Raw genomic sequence first — 20640 nt, forward strand, 5'->3', positions numbered from 1 at the left:
AACATCCCAGTGTCTGATAAAGAAGTCAAGGTCACATAAAAGTTCAAACAATGTCCTAACAGAAGGCAGTTTTGTATTAGAACAGAGGCTGAGACAGCAAATACTGTATAGTGACTAACACTGAAAGGAATCCTTAGACCTTGAATGCCGCCCATGATATAGGTGCTGGGATACAGATCATGGCTGTGTGGAGCCAATTGGTGATAGGGTCACATTTTATCTAGACACCACCAAAGGATTTAGCTACCAGAGTGACAGAGTCTCAACAAATTGAGATATTGTCATTTTTACACACTGGTGAAAGTGTGTCTGGAATTGTTGGAGATGCTGAGGGCATCATAAACTAGAACACAGGACACAGCACCACAGTATATCCTGCCTAATAGAAACTGCTATTTCCACATTCCGGTTCGTTTCCAAGGGGAGAGAGAGAAGCTATTTTTGCCTTGTCACATGTCTTCCCCTTGGGCCAAGATTTCAAGATTGTAACCTATTTAAAGGAAGATCAGATAGTGTCGTTGTAGAATGCACGGGCACCAGGCACCAGTGCAAAATGCATCTCCTCCCTTGTTGTGAAAGTGTGGTCCATGAGGGTTGTAGTACAAAACAAGAGGAATTTCAAGTAAATTGAAAAAATAATGGCAGAGTGATATAACCGGTTTGGTGAGTTCTCATTCAGTCCACTAGGCACACACACACAATAATGTCTGTTCTGGAGCAACAAACAAATGGACATCAATGTATCAGTCTCTTCATAGTGTACGTCATTAAAATCTGCAGTATTGTCTGGGGCAGCATCCAGAATTTCCAAGAGGAACAGCATAGTGAGCTGAACCTTGCTGTTGCAGAGACCTTTGATGGATGTGAAGATTCAAGCCTCTGTGGGAATTCACGCTGCTGAAGTTGCAAAATCCCAACCAACTCCACTTATTCTCCTTGTAATTCTCTGTTAATGTCCCTTAGACATTTACAACAATCAGTAAGGTTTCCTGTGTGAATGTGTAAAGGCTTCCTTTTGGCATTTCAGGCCTTTATTTAATAGGAACATGTAGACATGAAAGGGAAGAAAGAAAGTGAATGACCTGCAGCACGTCCTACCAGGCGAGCTACCCAGGTGCCACATCGCACCCACAAGCACCCCCCCCCCCCCCCCCCCCCCCCCCCCCCCCCCCCCCCCCCACACTAGGATTTAGACATGTTTAGTTCTGCTGTAAAGTTGGGCATTTAACATGGGGGATCTATAGGAATTAGTCTTGCATTGCCAGACCTTCCTCCACAGTGCTGAACAGGAAGGTCTGACTAGTCTACACAGCATTCCGGGATGGGAGAAACACATGCTCTGGTTTATTGGCATTACTTTAAACCAATCACAATACTCCTGGGCACCGCTAAGTTCCAGGCGGACCAACAGTGTCGCTGCAAATTAGCCCCGGGAAGGAACTTGTTTTGGTGGAACATGTGCATGTTGTGTATGTTGGCCGTGTAGCAGACACTTTATGCAGTTTGTATACTTCATCTTTCATACTAATGAAATGATTCACATGTAGATTTAGAGTAAATATGAGACAAATGTATATGATTTTTATTCTGACATAGTGCAACAAAAAAAAATATTGGACAGAGAGTCTAGCTGTCTGGATTTAACCTGCAGAGAAATGAGTTACCCACTGTCCTCATAAATCCACCAGAGTTTAACGAAAGGGAAAACAGACACACACGCACGCGCACACACACGCACACACGCAAACACTCACACATATATATACATATATATACATATTTTCTTTTCCTCATTTAACTTTTATGTTATGTTACAGTATGAATTAACAGTGTATAAATTCCATGTTTGTATCCAGAGGGTGGGTGGTACAATGTATAACTTGATGTGATTAGCCAACTGAAATTTAATAAATACAACGGAAAAAAATAAAATAAAATGAACTCAAAGCTATCAGTTACATACATTTTCAGAACATTATTATGGTTTGTAGAAGCCCTGTTGGCAGCAATGACAGCTTTGAATCTTCTTATGTCTACAAGCTTTGCACATCTGGATTTGGGAAGTTAATCCCATTCTTTCTGGCAGATCCTCTCAAACTCTGTCAGATTTGATGGGAAGTGTTGGTAAACTCCCATATTCTGGTCTCTCCCCAAATGTTCTACGGCACATGTGTCAAACTCAAGGTTGCGGGCCAAAGTTTTCATAGTCTGGCTGTGAAACAGGTTGTACTGTAGGCGAGTTTTTATGTCGACAAAACTGTATGTGAGTCGTGAGAAGACTATGAGACATGCAATAATACAGTCAAAAATATTTTACTTTTCTACTAAATTAACACATGTCAGTAAACTACACATGTCTGTCCCTTGATGTGATTCTCATTTTCTACTGTGGCCCTCAGTGAAATTGGTTTAGATCATCCTCTCATATGGGTTTGAGTTAGGTTTTTGGGTGGGCCACTCGGGGACGGTCAGTCATTGTGCTGGAAGTTGAACCGTTGCCCCTGTCTGAGTCCGCGTGTACTTAGGGAAGGTTTTCTTCAAGGACATCTCTTTGGATGCATTCCTTAGTTCTGACCAGTCTTCCCCTCCTTGCTGCTGCAAAGCACCCAAACAACATGATGCTGCCCCCGCCATGCTTCATCACAGGGATGGAATTAGCTAGGTGACGAGCATTTCCTGGTGTTAGCCAGAAATAGGATTTTTTTGGTCTCATCAGACCAGAGAATCTATTCCCTCATTCCATCTTGTGGAGTTCCCATCATAGTGTGGGTAGAATCTGGCTGAATCTCACTTCACTTATTTGATATCTCGTCGCTCCTCGGATGAACCGGAAGTTGTTCTGGCCCTCCTCATTTCTGCCCCGAGGAGCAAGGAGGGCCCATAGAGGATTTTTGTTGTTGTTGTCTCATCATCCCCAGAGAGTCCTTTTTACTCCAAGCCGGCTGTCGCATGCCTTTCACTCAAGAGTGATCTCTGTCTTACCACTCTACCACAAAGGCCTGATGGTGATTGAAGATACTCCGTACTAACCCCAACCAGGGTTCATACGCATTTTAACCAATACTTTTTGGCAAACTTCCATGACTATGTATTCCTGAAAATCTCAGTCGACAGAGGTTTAAATGAATAACAATGTATGTGGTTCATAGTGGAATTTGTAATATCGCGCCCCAAATAGAACGCTCAGACGATGTGAAATGCATTTGATATATTATGCTTTGTTAAAAAGATTCCATGACTTTTCCAAAACTTTCTGGGTCTTTTTTATTTTTCCAAAACCTTTCCAGGCCTGGAATTTTCATTTTTCATATTTCATGACTTTTCCATGTTTTTTTCAAAACGTCTGAACCCTGCTTAACCCTAAAAGACTTCCAAAGCTTTAGAGCAGGGGTGCCCATGTGTTTTTATTATTACCCCTCTCTCGCGGGTCTGTATAATTGTTTTTTTTCTCATAAAATTGCCTTAGAACACTGTCATAGCCTACTTGCAATAGCCAACATCAAGCTGACAAGACATTCTTTGGCAGAAAAAGTTTGTGATCTTGAGTGGTTTACTGGTTGACCCACTTGAGATCAAATTAGGGGTATGTGGCCCATCACCTAAAATTAGTTTGACACCCCTGCTCTAGAATGACTAATAACTTTTGGTCACCTCTCTGACCCAGGCTCTTCTAGGCCCCATTTCTCAGTTTGGCCAGACGGTCATCTCTACTGGGATTATTCAAAGCTATGGAAATGGTTTCAAACCCCTGCCCTGATCTCCTCGCCAGTGTTTTCAAAGGTCTTTAGTTTCTTGGACTTCTTGGCTTTTGCATAGACAGTTAAAGAAATGGACGACCAGGTCCCATTGCTTTGTACGGAAGAGGATTAGGGCCACTGGTAAAAAATGTATGTGAATTCTGACTTTTTTTCTCAGAATTCTGATTCAACAGGGGTTAAACTCACACATGAGGCATTACTGCGGCCTAGCAGATCAACACTGGGGCATGTGCTCCAGTAAAAGGGGTCTATTGACACCTAAACACTATGCTAATAGGGGAATGAACATGTAGGTGGAAGAAAAAACAGAAACACTCAAACATGCACACACAAATAATAAAATGGACATTTCTACGTGATAAAATAGCACAACTTTGTAATATTTCATGAAAAAGTTAAACCTTTATTAGAAGGCAATACATAACATTGTATGGACAAAGAGATGATTATTAAAAAAGTAAAAACATGGCTGGTTGTCAGTTCAGACTTTAGCACAGTGATACAATGTCTGTGGTTAATGAACAGTAGACCAAATGTATTGAAAATAGTTATTTTGTATAAGTTAAATCTCTGGGTATTAGCACGCTAGGAAAAGAAACTAATATAAAAATATGAAACAAAACTAACTTACAGTGTACTGTAGACTTTAAATGTAGGTTCTGAGTCAAAATACTTTTATACCACCCCGATGGTTTAACGCTAAGAGCAAAACAACACATGGGATCATTTTCACATTGAGATGACTGTGAGAGACCGGTTACACAGCAAAAATACAATAATGATAAGCCAAATCATTATCAAATATTACAGCGATGCATATATTGATACCAATGTAACAATGACAAAGTGGGAGGATAGAAGCAGATTGTTGGCGCTATCATTTACAATGCCCAGTAGTTATGTTTACCCTGATTCACTCAACAGACCCATTCTAACAGTGTGAAAACTGTTTTATGCAGTCATATTATTTCTTTATGAAAAGAGGAGTTAAGGAAACTGTGTCACTGAAGGATTTGCTATGAGTAGATTTGCAGTGCCCTTTCTGGTCAATAGTTTCTCTTTTGCACATAAGAAAGTTAGACAGTTGACATGAACTACACACATTTCATGAATAGCTGAGGAGATGCAATACAATGCACAATTTTAGTACCTGTGTAGCACAATATGTTTATTATACTCTTCATATCAACAAAAAACTATAGACCTGTCTTGAAACTAAAAAAAAAAGTTCCAGACAAGGAAAAAAAAAAGTTAAATCTGAATCTACTCCAAAGAAAACTATTCAGTGTGAGTGTCTTTCCAATCCCACCATCCAAAGTCATTCTGTTAATTATGAGCCCAACCCTGGCACATCAAATTAGTTTCAGTCAAAAATCCATAATTGGTTTCACAGTTCATTGGATTTGGATTCAGATGACTTCCAATGATCATCCCAGTATTGCGACTTTGTTCAGCTGAGCCAGTGCCAATTCTGAATATCTTCTAAATTCCAAGCTTGTCTTGAAACAGTGGTAAGGCCTATGTACATTTTTGAAATGATCAGACAGGAATATTGCATACAATCAGAGATAAAACATACATGTTTGGCACAAGCCAAGAGAGGGTAAGTGTCTGCTGTGCGTGTACCTTCAGTACTGGACGCAGACCAAATTCTGGTTAGTGAAGAATAGCTTTGTAACAACAACTAAAATAATATTGAAAAAAAGAACATGGGCAGGCAGTTCCAGTAACACCCCTACATAAAAATACTCTATAACTAAAATTAGGCAGCATTAGGATTAATTGAAGTTGTACTGAAGATATTTGATCTAAAACATTTTTAAATGTATAAGCCTGTCCTGGATCAGCCCCACCTGTCTCACTGAAAGAGAGGTGAATCTATTACGCCTCCACACTGACCAACTCCGGGGGCATGGAGGACTTAGGATGTTTGCTTTCAAAGTGCTGCTTAAAGGTCTTCGGGTCAGGCATTTGTGTCTGAGAAAGTGTGGGAAAGAAAAATGTGAAAAATTAGAAAATATGCTTTGACAGTATATGAAAAGCACACTAATAAAAATGTTATACATCCAGCAGAGTTCCGCCCATTTACAGTGTACCTTCAAAAAAATAAATGTTTGCCCACACACACCAAAAGCGCCACGAATGGTGGATATCTGGGCACGTATTTACCAAGCCTCTGAAGATTACTCGCATGAGCACTGCTAATAACTGACTTCAGAGTAAAAAAATGATTGGCTTCAAGCTGGGCTTAAAAGTTAGTTATCAAGTTGTCTCGCTCTGCCAGACCTTCCTCCACTACACTGAGCTGCGGAGCAGGGTCTGGCTAGTCCACACAGCATTCCGGGATGGAAGAAAAATGTGCTGTATATTGGCATTTCTTTAAACCAGTCGCAATCATCTTGGCAGGGACTAAACGCTGCACGGAGACCCGGCATCGCTGGAAAATAGCCTTGTGAAGGAACTTGTTTTTTGTGGAACGCGGTGCGTTCAAAAGTTGTTTTAGTTACTAGGGTAAAACTCGATTTACCCTGCCAAAGATCTGAGGAGCAGTTAACCATAGTCCTCATAAATCCAACAGAGTTTAGAATTCCAACACAAAAGAAAGCATAAGGAGACATCCTGTCAAAAAAAAAGAGGACGTACAGCGGAATTTCCAGCAGCAACGGGGCAATCCTGGAAGTGGAAAGCTGTGGATATACACTAGTTATCAAGCATCTCAGTGTAATTTAAATGAAGTGTAAGACTATCTTAAGTCTTAAAAACATTTTGCTGTCTTTGGCCCTGGGCCCGTATTTATCAAGCTTCTCAAAGTGCTTTTTTAGTCTTAAGTGCTAAAAGGTCCCGAGTCAATACTTAGAAGTGTTCTTGTGAGTAATTCTTAGAGGCTTGATAAATACGCACCCAGGTCTTTCACCACAAGGTCAATGATGGTTTAAAAGACATGTAACACACCGCGTTAAAAAATGCCAAAGTGTTCATACTCTTTCCGAGCTGCTTCCTTCAAAGGTGATGGGAGAGGCTGGTTGTCAATAATCGCTTTGAACTACAGATTACTTAACAGGCTAAAGCAGATCAAATATTGCATTTACAGGTGACATTTGGTAGACACCTTCCGTGGCGAGTTTAATTACCAAAATGTAAACAGGATATAAAGTAAGAGTTTACATATCAGTTAATATCTGTTCCAGCTGTTAGTATAGAACTTTGCTGGCAACACACCGAGACAAACAGTGCAACTCAGCAGCAAGCACAGACAACGGCGGAGGTAGGAATAAGCAGAACTGTGCAGAGAAGACTCCATGAAGCACTTAGGAGTTCTGCACATTTTCATACCTGCAATGTGCATCTGGACAATCACTGAAGAGGGAATGACTGCCAGACAGTCTAGGAAAGATTGAAAATGTGGCCAGAGCCTCCTCAACCAACTTTCTGAGAGGGCTTTTTAACACTTTCCGAGTGTCTAAAAGAGCATATACAAGAATTGGTTATAGCCCCCCAAAGATAACACTGGCTGGGAGTGGGACTACAGTTCATACTTACACTACCGTCTCTTCATACACACAAGTCTCATCGTTGAGAACAATGTATCTCAGTACCGAAAGACATGTGGCTCCTTTGCCTGCCCCTCCATCTACTAATATATATTCTGACTTCATGGTTAAATGATATCAAACTCTCAAAAGAATAATTTGATGTTCTGTTCTCCGCCTAAGCACATACCCGACACACAGTGCACGTGTAAACTAAAGCAGCCTTAGCTGCTGCTTTCTGGTCATGTCCTTTGCTTTTCTTGATGTCTGCCTGTTTTTTGGCATTCTTCTGCTGGGACTGGAACTTCTGGTGCCCCCGGGCCATATCTGATGCTAGACCTGAAGAAATGATACAAGAACTGGATAAGCACAACAACACGATGAAGGCAACGAGCCATAAACCGAGACCCACGGTAAATCCTAAAACCTTCTGAGAAGGGGATGGATAAAGGGAAATGGAAACCACAAAGGGATTGAAGACACACTAAATGAAAACACAAAGCAGTTACAGCAGTTGAGGCTTCCGATGAAGCAAACTTGATGATTAACAATTTTAAAACAGCTGTCTAACAGGATCAATAGGCTTCAAAATGTGCAAGGCAACAGTGTCTGTGAAACATTTTTTCAGAACTAGGTTAATTGCTGCTTTTTTTGGGTCACAGGCATAAGGCAATTACATTAGAAATTTCCCCAAAGAAAATCAGACTGCAGATTTTCAAAGTTAAAATAGACAGAATACTAGAACTAGGTCAGTGATATGGTTATATGAAGCTTTGTTTTTAACAGATACTGATGGGTGAGGGGGCGTTAGTCCATCAATACACTCGGATCAATCAGAAATCCCCAATGGCTATGTGTGTTCCTGTTTGAAAGGCGAAACGTTACCCCTAAGTCTCTTCAATTGTAACTTTATGTTAACTTACTCGGCAGCCTTTACCATTTAAAATGTAATCCACCCATAAGCAGTGTGCGTGCTATGGTAAATTCCTCTGGCAAACAACAGAAACACGTCTAAACGCTGCTGTGTGGTTGGATGCACTGAAACAGGGTAAAGAACTGTCTGATCTAGCAGTGATGTTAGCCAACTTTAGCTAGCTAACTGCTAGCTACCGAGCCCTAGTTTAAGAGCGAAGGCTGAAAAAGGGATGATGTGGAAGACAGGTCGTCTTATGAACACAAAACTTACATTTGTAGGTAGCTACAGTTTTAGAATAAATGTGAAATTGAATTTCTAACTAAGCAAGAGAGGCAGACATTCTGTAAGACGGCTGCTACCGCGTTTACGTTATAGAATAGCTAGCGTTAGTTTTGAGGAACACACTATTTTTTTTATAGTCAGATAACGTTAACTTTACAGAACGTAGGAATGTTGATAGCTATTAGGCATTAAAAGTCATAATACAGATTTTGTAAATGCCTTACCAGTGTAAATAAATATGTTTACTGAAGATAGCCACCAAAATAAAATTCAAGAAATGCTAGCTATGTAAACTTCTCTGGACCTTCCACAGCTTCCAGTGGGTTTTCCTCACTGTGCTGGTGCGCATGCCCACACTATGCTGCCTTCACGTGCTGTCAGTGTTCGCGAGAAAAGCGTTCACCTTGTCGATGTTGGTTCATAGGTTGGATCGGAACATTTCTGACAGCACGTAAAGGCAGCATCAGTTCGAGCAGTTCTTGAAAAAGAAAAAGCTTCAAGGCCTACAGCTGAAAAATAATAAAATAGAAACTCAATGTAACAATTTTTTTTTAACGTAAAGAGACCCTTTACCTACAAAAATCACGCTTTTAAAATAACGTGCAAAGCAAACCAAATTCGTGAGTTACATTTGTGATTAACATTTTCTGTTTGCCTGGTGCAAAAATAAAATGCCCACCACAAGGTGTCACGGTACAGGCAACAATGAGGCCAAGTTTACCCAGATCACGACACTTACTTCCCTCAACTGTATAAACACATGTACAATATGATAAAGACAACACATTGTTAGTGGCATATTAGTGTATGTAGCCTAATACAAACCCTAAAACTGTAGCCATTTTTAAAAATATTTACTGTGGTTCTATCAATCTCATCATCAACTAAAGTGGAGGGGGGTTACTGTCAGTGAACTCACTTTACCTCTGATAAATCTGCCAATTTCAGTCAAAAAGTCTAAACCCGTGGCCCAACTGAGCGAGAAGAATGTATGTTGACTGACATTCACTGCTTTTATACTCATTGGAACTTTCTAGAAGTAAGAAAACATTTGGTAGGCCTACCTAAAATAAAAATGCACCAGTGGCAGAAATGTTCGGCTGTCCAACTTTCTCGCATTTCAAGCCACGCCCTTCCCCTCCGAAACACCAATTGGGAAACGACTGTGCCACCTGTGTAGAAACATCCATCCAATCAGCGAGGCACCTTTCGTTTCCTTGTTTACTCTCCCTCTTCGGATGCTGCATTAGTTTACCCATCTCTTTAATTACCAACTTCTCCAAACTGGATAGGCTAAAAAGGATTTCAGAGGATTTCATTGGTTATGTTGACTGAGAGTTTAAATAGAGCCAGCCTCTTGCACGCCTAGTTTTCTCAGCCTCCCACACAAACTTACCTGCACTAACTAGAAAGTCCAGTTTCTCAAGCAAGTCCTAGAAACACCAGAGAGTCCTGGAGGCACCATGGACCTCGACAGGTAAGACAAAGTCATTCATATTGCGGTTACTAACTTCAAACTAAACTTATAATTTCTATAGTTTATGTCTTAAACCTCGATTTGATGAGGGGGAGTTTCTTTTAAGTAGTGGTACTACCCATAGGTAGGCTAATACCATACACTGTATAAAATAGGGTACTACAGACAAAAGTCCATAAATGCACCACAGACACTGCAGAAATGACCAAAATTATTATAATGGTAATATTACAGTGACTGTGTATTGGGAAAACCTTATTATAATGGGAGGTCTAGTTAAGCTTTACTGTTTTTACACTGTATGTACTACAATTATTGCAAAACTATTGAAATTCTCTGTGAATATTAAAGAGTATAGGCCTATTACTATGTGGACTGTGTAATGTGTGACCTTCTCAACAGCATCTTTTGAATGATTCTTTCTTTAGGAATCAGCTTGATAAGTTCAGAACTGAATTAGTACATCTGTTGTTATTTAAATGGGATATACAGAAGTGAACTTACATAAACACACATCACATGGAGCGGGCAGATCCATTGAAGTTTGGTGAGAAACAGCCTGGGGCAGAGTTAGTGGCTTGGCAGACGTAGCGACTGTTAATGACAGATCTGCTTCAGAGTAACAACATGGCTCATTGTCTTATATTAATTGTCCCGTTGTCCTCTCAGTAAACGACTGGTGGTGGTGGTACCAAATGAAGTGCAGGTGCCCTCTCGTCGAGTGGTCAGCAGCGAGGATGATGCATGGAGGAGCTACCTGGAGAACCCGCTGACCGCTGCCACTAAGGCCATGATGAGCATCAATGGCGATGAAGACAGTGCAGCAGCGCTGGGACTGCTGTACGACTACTACAAGGTGTGAAAAGCTTGACATTACAGTAGGGATGTAAGGATCCATCGTGAATCGGTTCAAAGTTTTAATAAATGTGTCAAAATTACACCCGGTTGAGATAAAAAGTGAATCGTTTTTAAACTGCCTTGGGCGTAATCTACTTTTAAGTTCACATGTTTGACGTTGGACTGCGCTACTGTATGGAAGAGTCTATCTTGGAAGAGATTTTTTTTTAAATTCATTTAGTTATTTTGACGTGAGATTTGTTTTAAGAATTGAATTCTTAATCTGTTTTTTAATTTTCCTTATTTAAGATAAAATACAATTCCAGTTGCACTTTTGATAAATGGACACATCTGTTGTTTTGTCCAGTTTGTACATAAATAAAGGAATATTTTTGTCCGCAGCGTATGTCATCAAAACCGTATCTTGAACTCTAAATGGTGAACCGTATGGAATTGTGAGTTGATTGTATGCCTACATTACAGCCAATATAATCATGATATAATAAGTTGACTTTGCTATAACCCTGTCAGGTTCCCAGAGAGAGGAGACGGGCCTCCAGTGATGTTAAACCCACAGACCCCTCTGCTATGGGGCCCGATACCTGCGGGAGCTTGGAGATACTAGATCATCATCTCCACGCTCTCAGGTCCATGCCTGTCAACCTTTCACTTAACAACAACACCACTACAGAACATCAGGGCTCCAAGTATGGAGCTATCTGCCTCACGGGAGGCGGTAAAGGTGGAGGTGGGGCAGCTCCGGCTGTGGTTAAGACAGAGGGCCAGATGTCCATGGGAGTGTCCTGCTCTGGGGGATCCTACCATGCAGAACCCGGAGATCACATACGGATGGCTTACGAGCAGAGCCAATACGATGTGTCACATGCTGGCTACTTCAAAGATAAACAGAGAAGCACTCCAGACAGCACATATGAGGACGCTATCGAAGGAGAGGTGAGACTTGTTACACAAGGAGGGGTGAGGTGGGGAAGGTCTTACGTCCTGCTTTGTAAACCTGGATCACATTTGTAGGATTGTTTTGCTTAATTAGTGGCAGTATCCAGCATTTATCCTCTTGAAACACACAGTAGTATCTATTCTTCTTTAACAGATGTATCACAAAAGTCCCTCCTCAGGAGTTGATGAATTCCACTGCAGCCTACCAATGTAAGTTAAAATTCACAGATAAGTGAAAGCGTTAAAACATACAGGTTCTATATTCTTCAAATGTGTGCACAGGATGTTTATTGGGTTTTTAACAATAAGGCTTGCAATAGTCTATCTTCTAGACCAAAACCAAGTCTGCCTCTCAGTACTTTTTGACTCACCCAGCCTTATTGTGGCTCTCAGCCCCAAGCCTATTAATTCCTACCAACATCTCTTAACTTGGGACACAAATACATTTACGTTTTTTTTTTTTTTTAAAGATTCAGTAATTACCTAACATAGCTGTGCACTGTTGTTTTTTTAGCAAATGTTACTCACAGGAGCAAATGTTTTTCAGTTGTGTGTGGTGTGTGTTTTGTGTGTTTTGTGTGTGTGAGATGTGGCCCATTCATGTGTTTTATAATAGTTTGTAGACAACAATGGAGCTCTATGGCCCAGAGGAACCAGAAACACAGGCATTTGATCCATACACAATACTTGTTCATTCCTTGATGGGATTTGCTTACAATAAGAAAATTGCCACCAGACTTATCATTCAAAGCCATGCTGTTGCATTTGGGAGTACCTGACAAATTAATTTAAACTTTTTTTGTTTAGAGGCATAACAGCGCCATAAGAACCACTTATTGTTTCAACTTCTTCATTTGCAATGTACAAACACAACCTTTCTTACACTCAACTACTTAGTCCAGTCAGAAAACCAAATCAAAAATGTATTCTGTTTCTTTTTTTTTAATCAAATGTATGTTGTGATAAAGTTTGCCCCATACATGCTTGTGTTCTTCCAGGATCAGCTTCCAGTACAGTCTGGAGGCCAGCATGTCTCTGCGGCCGCGGCAGGTAGAAGGACCAATGGCTTACCTGAACCGGGGCCAGTTCTACGCTTTGACACTGTCGAAGGCTGGCTTCAGATCGTCCGTACATCAGCCCAGAGGCAAAGTGCGGGTGAGTGGACCGACGCCGTCACACGGGCCTGATGGGGGCCCATCCAGTAATGAGCAATGCACCATGGGAGGCTCTGAGCTGCAGCGGGACAGTATTGTACAGGTGAGGGAGAGGAGATAGTTTAAGGAGAGGAAGCTAGTGTAGAGGTTGAGGGATTTACAGTTAGCTTGTTGCGAAGCGTATATCTTGTTAGACTTAGAAACGTCACAGTTGTATTTGATTAATTTCTACCTTGTTTTTTTTTTTAGCCTGATTATACTGTAATATATCTTGTGTATCTTTGCTTCTACTTCAGAGTGTTATCATGGTTGTCTTTGGGGAAGACAAGTGCAGAGACGAGCAGCTGAAGAATTGGAAATACTGGCACTCCCGCCAGCACACTGCCAAACAGAGAGTCCTGGACATTGGTAAGATTGTTGTTAAAAGGCCTGCCTGATCCAGTCATGACTTTCTGGGGTTTCTGAGTAGAACAGGAAGAGGCCCAAATTCAAAAAATGGCACACACTTTTGGTTTTGAGCATTACACTAGATACAGATATTTTGACACCTTAGCGCCACAAAACCATAGAGTCTCCTAGAGGATCCCGTTACACAATTTGAGTAATCCTTTGTCAATTTTTGATTCCCACAAGCCCTGTGAACAGACAGCCAATGGGTCCGCATTTGCATAAACGTTAACAGGAGAAATAGGCGGAGGCCTGGACTGAGGCCATATCCTGCACGATCAGCAAGAGGCAGGCCTCAACCTGTGGTTAAAAGTCTCAATGGAATGAGGCAGAGATGTCAGACACGGTGGTGCTTTTCTCTGTGGCAAGTTCATGCCAGTACCATGGTGAAATCTTTAACCAAATGTGTGTGAGTTAAAATAAGCCCATGTGATGACAACTTGTTTGTCATCACACGTGTTTTTGGAGGTAACAATGGCCTTATGTGAATTTTTTATTGATTTGGATTTGTTGCAAAATTGTTTCACAGTTAAAAAGATGATCGGAAATTATACTGATACTGTATGTAGGATAAGCTAAAAATCAATGAATTGGAAATTAAGGACCATGAGGTAAAGGTGTCCAATATTTCACAAAAAAACAAAGATCAGAGAAAAGCTAATAAATCGTCTTCCTCCCCATAAACGTCTCACAATGTCAGATTTACATTGTGACCCTTTGGAGGGGCCTGATCTCCAGGTTTGGAACCACTGGACTAAACTTCCAAAAATATTAACATAAGGGCTGACACAAAACGCCAGCGTCTAAGGCTTCATTTAGACTGCTAAGTTTGGGTATTCAAGCAGAGATTTGAGCCAAAAGTGAACTCCGTGCACAAAAGTGTTTTTAGCTCCAGTACAAGAAGTAATCGTCTCAACATTCACTTATACTTGACATACTTACCATGGTAGTCTATATCCTTGGCATTCCACTTCCGGGATTGCTCTGATGCCGCAGGACATTCTGCCAGATGCATGTATTTTCTGTTTCCTTCCACTTCTCTCATGTGATTTATGAGGACTCTGGTTAACTGCTCCTTAGATGTCTGCAGGGTACATTGAGACCGCTATCTAGTCCTGACTTTTCTCTCATGGGAAATATTTTATTAAATATTAAATGCACCAATGTAAATGTAGTCTAACGTTCACTGAAAACGTTTCCTGTAATCTTCACTTTACATGCAGCCGACTTCAAGGAGAGCTTCAGCACGATTGGGAACGTGGAAGAAATTGCCTACAACGCTGTCTCTTTCACATGGGATGTCAGTGAAGAAGCTAAGGTAAAAAAACATGAAAAAGGGTGAATGTGCTGTTTGAGACAATGCAGGAATCGATTGATTTACAAGTGAGAAAAAACAAATAAAATAGCATACACCATTTATTCTCTTACCTTCCCTTTCACACCCACTCAGGCTGTTAACAAATTAGTTTTGGCATATTTTATTACAGAACTGAAAGCCACCAGTGGGAAAGATTTCTTTATTAAACCACAATAGAGCTCAACAGTGAACGCGCACTTTTGTAACGCCTCTGGTAGCCTATGTGTTTTTCCCCATTCAGTTGTTCTATTGACGTTTTAAAAAATTTCTTATATAATGAGTTTCACTTTTGAAACCAAGCCAACCACCTACGAGAAGAATTATGACCATAAAAGTTTGTTTCCGGAGCAAATTTTTTTTTGAAAAAGGCACAATTAGGCATACCATCATAGACTTCAATGGTAGATGGCAACAGCGAGTTGGACAAATTAGACGTTGCTGTTATGGATTGTGGGCAGTGGAGTATTTCTCCATAAGATGTGACTACAACTTTTTTTCCTGAAACAAGGTTAATTTTTATACGGACTATTGGCTTATACAGGAGCAGAAACCTTTGTTTCACAGCCTTGTAGATCAGTGTACCACTGACCATGAGCTGATTTTGACATTATGGCTAGATAATCAAAATCCCTACGGGGAAAATCAATGGGATTTTTACTTTCAGCCAGGCCAGGCCCCTCCACCCACCCCCACCGCTTTGTCCTCTTGCTTTCTGTTGGGTCATTTTGAACGGCAGACGGACGGGCACACTGCAATAGACCCCGAAAGGAGCTACTCAGATAACACCTTCTGTAACAGTGTTCAGTTGGATAAAGACAAATGGCAAACATCATGTAAACACATACACAGCCACACACACACACACATAGCATCAGCCGCCCTCAGGCAGTTATGGGCTCAGGAGAGTGGCTATAGGTCAAACTTAATGAGAACACCACAAACCGCCTCACTGTAAGAGAGGTAATTGCAAGCTTTTTGGGTTTGTGGATACATATTTACTGTTTGGCATGAACCTTCCTTCCACTCTAATTGTTTGGCTTTTTCTACATATTTGTTGTACGCCTGACTACAATAATGTAGCATTATGTAGAAAATTTAGTGTAGACCTTGTGTAGATGGAAAGCAAATACATGGCAGGCATCTCTCCGGCTTTCATCATAGGCAGTTAAATACACACACACACACACACACATTCCAGCTTTAGAACACTCATTGTCACAGCTTGCTGTGTTTCATCAACCAGTACTCCAATGATTAAGAAGGCTCAAACACTTGATCTTAAACACCCATAATGCAAGTTGCAGCGTTTCAATAGACAATCTCTGCCTGGTAAACATCCACATAGTTTTATTTTAAATTTTTTAATGACTTCCTCTAGTGCCAGGTCAACATACTTGGTTTTGAGTGAACAATTAACGGATGGATTATAATAAGATACGATAGACTTTATTGATCCAACACTGGAGAAATTCCTTTGATACAGCAGTTTAAAAACAATAACCAAATAAGGAAAGTACTCATTAAATAGAAAAGAATATATAAACAATAGAAAAATTAACTATTATTAACTAAATTAACTATTAATTGCTACTGCATGGAAGCTATCAGACACAACCACTGTGTGCTAGAATGCTTTTAACAGTCTCCAAATGACATTTTAAAATGGTAAACATGTTTTTTATGACCTGCTATATATTGGCATTGTGATCATGTTATCACATTGACGTCGGCATTCCACTCAAAGCACTACAGTGCCTTATTACAGCACACAGAGGCGCTAGCACAGGTGTAGGGATAGTTCAAAAAGTATTGCGCTTGTAATTGGGAATGGGGGGGGGAATAATTGCTCTCCTAAATGCCCCCATTCCTGCAATACAGTCCCTAAGTTATGTTGTTTAGACATGTGAAACGTTTTAGTGATGTGATACATACAAGTGGACAACACTGAACATCAAGTAGTCATTTTCTAATTGGTCTACTGTATGTCCACGATTCTGGGATTGCTGCGTTGCGGCCGGAAATTCCTCTGAACGTCACTCGCTTTACACATTGTTTGTGTTGGCATTCTAAAATCCGGTGGATTTCTGAGAACTGTGGTTAACTGCTGCTCAGATCTGTGATGGGTAAATCCAGACAGCTAGCTAGACTATCTGTCCAATCGGAGTTTTCTGTTGCACGACTAAAACTATTTTTGAACGTACACCGGCTCACATGTTCTACAAAAAGAAGTTAGAATAAACCAGTGCACCTATTTCTCCTATCCCGGAATGCTGTGTTAACTAGCCAAACCCTCTGTTGCGGCGCTGTGGAGGAAGGTCTGATATTGCAAGACTATTTTGTTATTAATATTGCATAATAAATTTCATCCACAATGCATTCAATGTCACGCTAAAGAACTTCATTTCCAAAATGTCTGTATTTCTCAGAAGCCAAAGGGTGACTGAAACATTCACCAGAATATGAATTACAACATTGAATGCGTTGTTGGGAGCAGGTTGACTCTGGTTCTGCAGGTTGACTCTGGTTCTGATTGTGGCTGTCGATGTGTGGCTACGCTGTCAGATACAAACGAGATGATGATGATGATGATAATAACTGTATTTATGCAACACCTTTTTGAAAAAAAAAAAAAAAAGGTTAACAAAGTGCTTTGACAGACAGACAAACTGACTGTGCCTCCACACAGAACTGCTGGAAACAAGGTGGTGGAGGAGGTTGTTATTGTGAGGAAGGTTGTGGGCTCACACGTCCCAATTGTATTGTGTCTCGTTGTCTCGTTGTCTCTTTGTATCCCTGTCTCTTTGTTGTGTCACCTAGAACTTTCAGTTCCCAAACGTAATTGGATGTCCAATCAAGTTCTAACAGGCTGACATACAAAATAGGTATTTTTGGTGCAAATGGATCCGTTATTTAATATTTTATTTCCGCATGGCTCTGCTGTTGCCAAGCAACTATCATCATTTGTAATGTAATAAGAGAATGAAATGTGTTCATATGGGAGAGGAGCTGCCTCCTCGCAGCATAACTACTGTTTTTGTTTTTGTTTGTGCCAGTGCCCTCGTGATCCTTTCACTTTTTAGGAAGGTATTTGAAAGCCTCCTACACCCACACACACACACACACTAGCAGCAACATGTCCAGTGCTCCTGGAGAAATTGAAACGGCCTGGGACTGGAGGTGTGAATTTGTGGAGGTGTGTAGGAGGCTCATTTGCGCTCCAGGCCTTTCCAGGTATCAGCCCTCACCTCTGCAGGTTCAGGCACGGTGCTGAGTAGTGGGAAAATTTCCTGTTAAGCTGTGGTGAGGAATCTCTACCGTTATCCATCTCTGCCGACCTGTTCCTCAGGCTGCCGGACCTGTTTAACCTGAAAATACATCAGAAGTTTATGTTGGTTTAGATGGTTTGGTATTATCGTTAATCATGGGAATTTGTTAACTGTGAAGATAACAAAAAAAAAGTAAAGGGGGAAAAGTTAAGTGTGCACTTGGTTTAAAAGTTATAGGATAGTACTGGGGTTTGGGTGAAATTTTGTTAATTGGGTTTCTCTCTCAGCTTTTAAAAGATTCAGCAGCTCCACTCTGCTACATTATTTAGCTCCAGGAAAATGTTGGAACGAAGGCTTGCATATTTAAAAGCTGTGGCACAGAGAGGTCTACAACAATAACAAACCACCAGTAATTCACAGGTACAGAATACACACTTTCTGCTAAATGTCATTCTCATAGATTTGAAGCTTATTTGTGAGCTTATAAAACCTTTAACATCAAGAGCCCTGACTGGATTATTTGGATTTGGCTGAGTGTAGTTTCTGGCCTGTGAACTGCAGCTGTTGTGACTCATGAGCCTGTAACCCTCTCATTCATCACTGCATTACATATCATTAAATCATTATAAGGTTGACGTTCTGGGGAACAAAGATCTCCACCAGATCTAACAAAAGAAGTTCACGGAAATACTTTTTAAGGCGTGGAAACCATGTTTGATATTACTTGATGAATGTCAGATTTTTGTGTTTGCTGCAATGCTAACCTTAATCTGCACTCTGAGACTACACTATGCTTTTTAGTTTTTTGGTCTGTTTTTGCTTTTTTGTGATCAAAAGTTGTTTTTTTTTCTTTTACGGTGGCAACCCGAAAAGTGAATTTTGTTTCATCAATTATTTTTTTTTTGTACAATTGAACTGTTAGGGTTTAGCTGGGTTTGGTCGAGCTTTTTTACCACTTGAAATTGCAGAAGCTGGACAGTTCAACCGTTAAGACTTACAGTGGCTTAAGAAAGTTTACACACCCAGGCTAAAGTTGATTAAAAAGAGAAATAAAAAACCATCTTTTGGAAATTGATTCTTAATGCCTTAATTTTAAAAAAAGTAGGAAAATCCAACCTTTAAGGACACCAATTTTCTTTGTAAATGAATAATGAATTGTAAATAAATAAATGTTCTTCCTTAAAATACAGGAGGCATAATGTACACACCCCAATGTTAAATTCCCATAGAGGCAGGCACATTTTTATTTTTAAAGGCCAGTTATTTCATGGATCCAGGATACTATGCATCCTAATAAAGTTCCTTTTGGAATTAAACCAACCCCATATCATCATTTACCCTTCACCATACGTAGAGATTGACATGGTGTTACTTCAGTTGGCTTAATAGCTGGTTTGATTTGCAATGAGAGATGATCTTATGGAAAGTTCTCTAGGTATGAAATAACTGGCCTTTAAAAATAAAAATGCGCTTATCTCCATGGGAATTTAACATAGGGGGTGTATAATTATGCCCCCTGTATTTTAAGGAAGAACATTTATTTATTCACAATACATAATTCATTCACAAATAAAATGTATTCCTTTTTTTTAATCAACTTTATTATGGCTGTGTAAACTTTTCAAGCCACTGTAGCTCAACATTTTAACCATTTATCCATTACTTTTGAACTATTTTACCCATTTATCGATATTTAAGTCATACTGCATATTCCTTACTTTTAGAAAACTGATTTCACCTGTTTATCCATACACTTACAGCCAAAACTTTAAATAATGTTTTTTATTACTCACCAGCCAACATGGCTGATAATTTTTTTTTTAAATGTAGCAGCCAATCAGATTTTCCACTAGCCCAATTTTTTTACTAATTTCAACAGATTTCAACAAAACTCAAGCCCCCCTAAATTTCATCTCAAACCTCCTAAAAATCATAGTAAACCAACTTTTAATAACAAGTAATAAGTAAGCAACTAAATTAGCTGATTGTTAGAGCAATGTGTCAAATCACTCGTTATTACAATGACTTGTGAAGTGTCAAGTTTTACTACTATACTACACAAAGTTACACATTTCCCTGTAAAAGTCAGATTTTGAGATTAATAAGAAGACAGGTCTTATTTTTATACATTCCTTTATGACAGATTTTAGGATCTGGACACTTTTTTCTGCATTTACTGCAGTCGAATCATGATGAGCGATGAAGTTTTGTTTTGAAACAAAATTTTGAACTGAGCCGGGTTGGTTTTGAAAAAGCGGACTTTTTCCGAAGGATACGGAACTTTAATTCTACATCATGGTGTTAATAGTGTCAAAAAACATTAGCTGCCGTTGTTGTTCAGTAGCTAGCTCAGAGATTACTAATTTAGAACGGGGGTAATAACACTTTTGCAAGGCACTGTATCCATGTCACATTCTCATAAGGGGCTAAGCCCCCGTAAAGGTCCGATCCAAAAATTGCCCCTGTGAGGATCTATCATTTTATTAATTTGATTTTTTTTTTTCAGTTGAGTTGAGCTACTCAACAATCTTTCCATGTACCCTCCGGGTGATTTGCGGGTTGCAAATCACTGATGTATAATGACATACACTCACCGGCCACTTTATTAGGTACCCCGTGCTAGTAACGGGTTGGACCCCCTTTTGCCTTCAGAACTGCC

The 20640-nt window shown here is 40.1% G+C and overlaps 2 protein-coding genes across 4 annotated transcripts in view; one reads left to right on the top strand and one right to left on the bottom strand.

Moving 5' to 3' along the window:
• Positions 1-4140: 4140 nt before the first annotated feature.
• LOC117946110 (zinc finger protein 706) lies at positions 4141-8866 on the bottom strand. Its single transcript, XM_034873973.1, has 3 exons — positions 8711-8866; positions 7479-7627; positions 4141-5735 (listed from the first exon to the last, which is right to left on the bottom strand). The coding sequence occupies exons 2-3, from the start codon at positions 7611-7613 to the stop codon at positions 5640-5642; spliced, it is 231 nt and encodes a 76-aa protein (XP_034729864.1). The 5' UTR covers positions 7614-7627; positions 8711-8866; the 3' UTR covers positions 4141-5639.
• A 924-nt stretch (positions 8867-9790) lies between these two features.
• LOC117946107 (grainyhead-like protein 2 homolog) overlaps positions 9791-20640 on the top strand; it is a 16640-nt gene continuing 5790 nt past the window's right edge. For 2 of the 3 annotated variants that reach the window (XM_034873965.1, XM_034873966.1), the window contains exons 1-7: positions 9791-9963; positions 10633-10819; positions 11332-11754; positions 11912-11967; positions 12756-13014; positions 13208-13319; positions 14582-14676. In XM_034873965.1, the coding sequence (XP_034729856.1) occupies positions 9950-9963; positions 10633-10819; positions 11332-11754; positions 11912-11967; positions 12756-13014; positions 13208-13319; positions 14582-14676 (1146 nt within the window). In that variant the 5' untranslated portion in view covers positions 9791-9949. The remainder of the gene's footprint in view (positions 9964-10632; positions 10820-11331; positions 11755-11911; positions 11968-12755; positions 13015-13207; positions 13320-14581; positions 14677-20640) is intronic. The other variant, XM_034873967.1, reaches the window with a different exon arrangement.

The sequence above is a fragment of the Etheostoma cragini genome, chromosome 6 (assembly GCF_013103735.1).
Source record: "Etheostoma cragini isolate CJK2018 chromosome 6, CSU_Ecrag_1.0, whole genome shotgun sequence".
In the NCBI taxonomy this organism is placed as follows: Eukaryota; Metazoa; Chordata; class Actinopteri; order Perciformes; family Percidae; genus Etheostoma; species Etheostoma cragini.

Bases quoted from the DNA above. Each gene is read 5' to 3' on its own strand.
- LOC117946110 (XM_034873973.1), bottom strand. From the start codon at position 7,613: ATGGCCCGGGGGCACCAGAAGTTCCAGTCCCAGCAGAAGAATGCCAAA. The intron at 5,736-7,478 runs GTATGTGCTTAG...ACACTTTCTCAG, and splicing joins ACACGTGCACTGTGTGTCGG to ACACAAATGCCTGACCCGAA.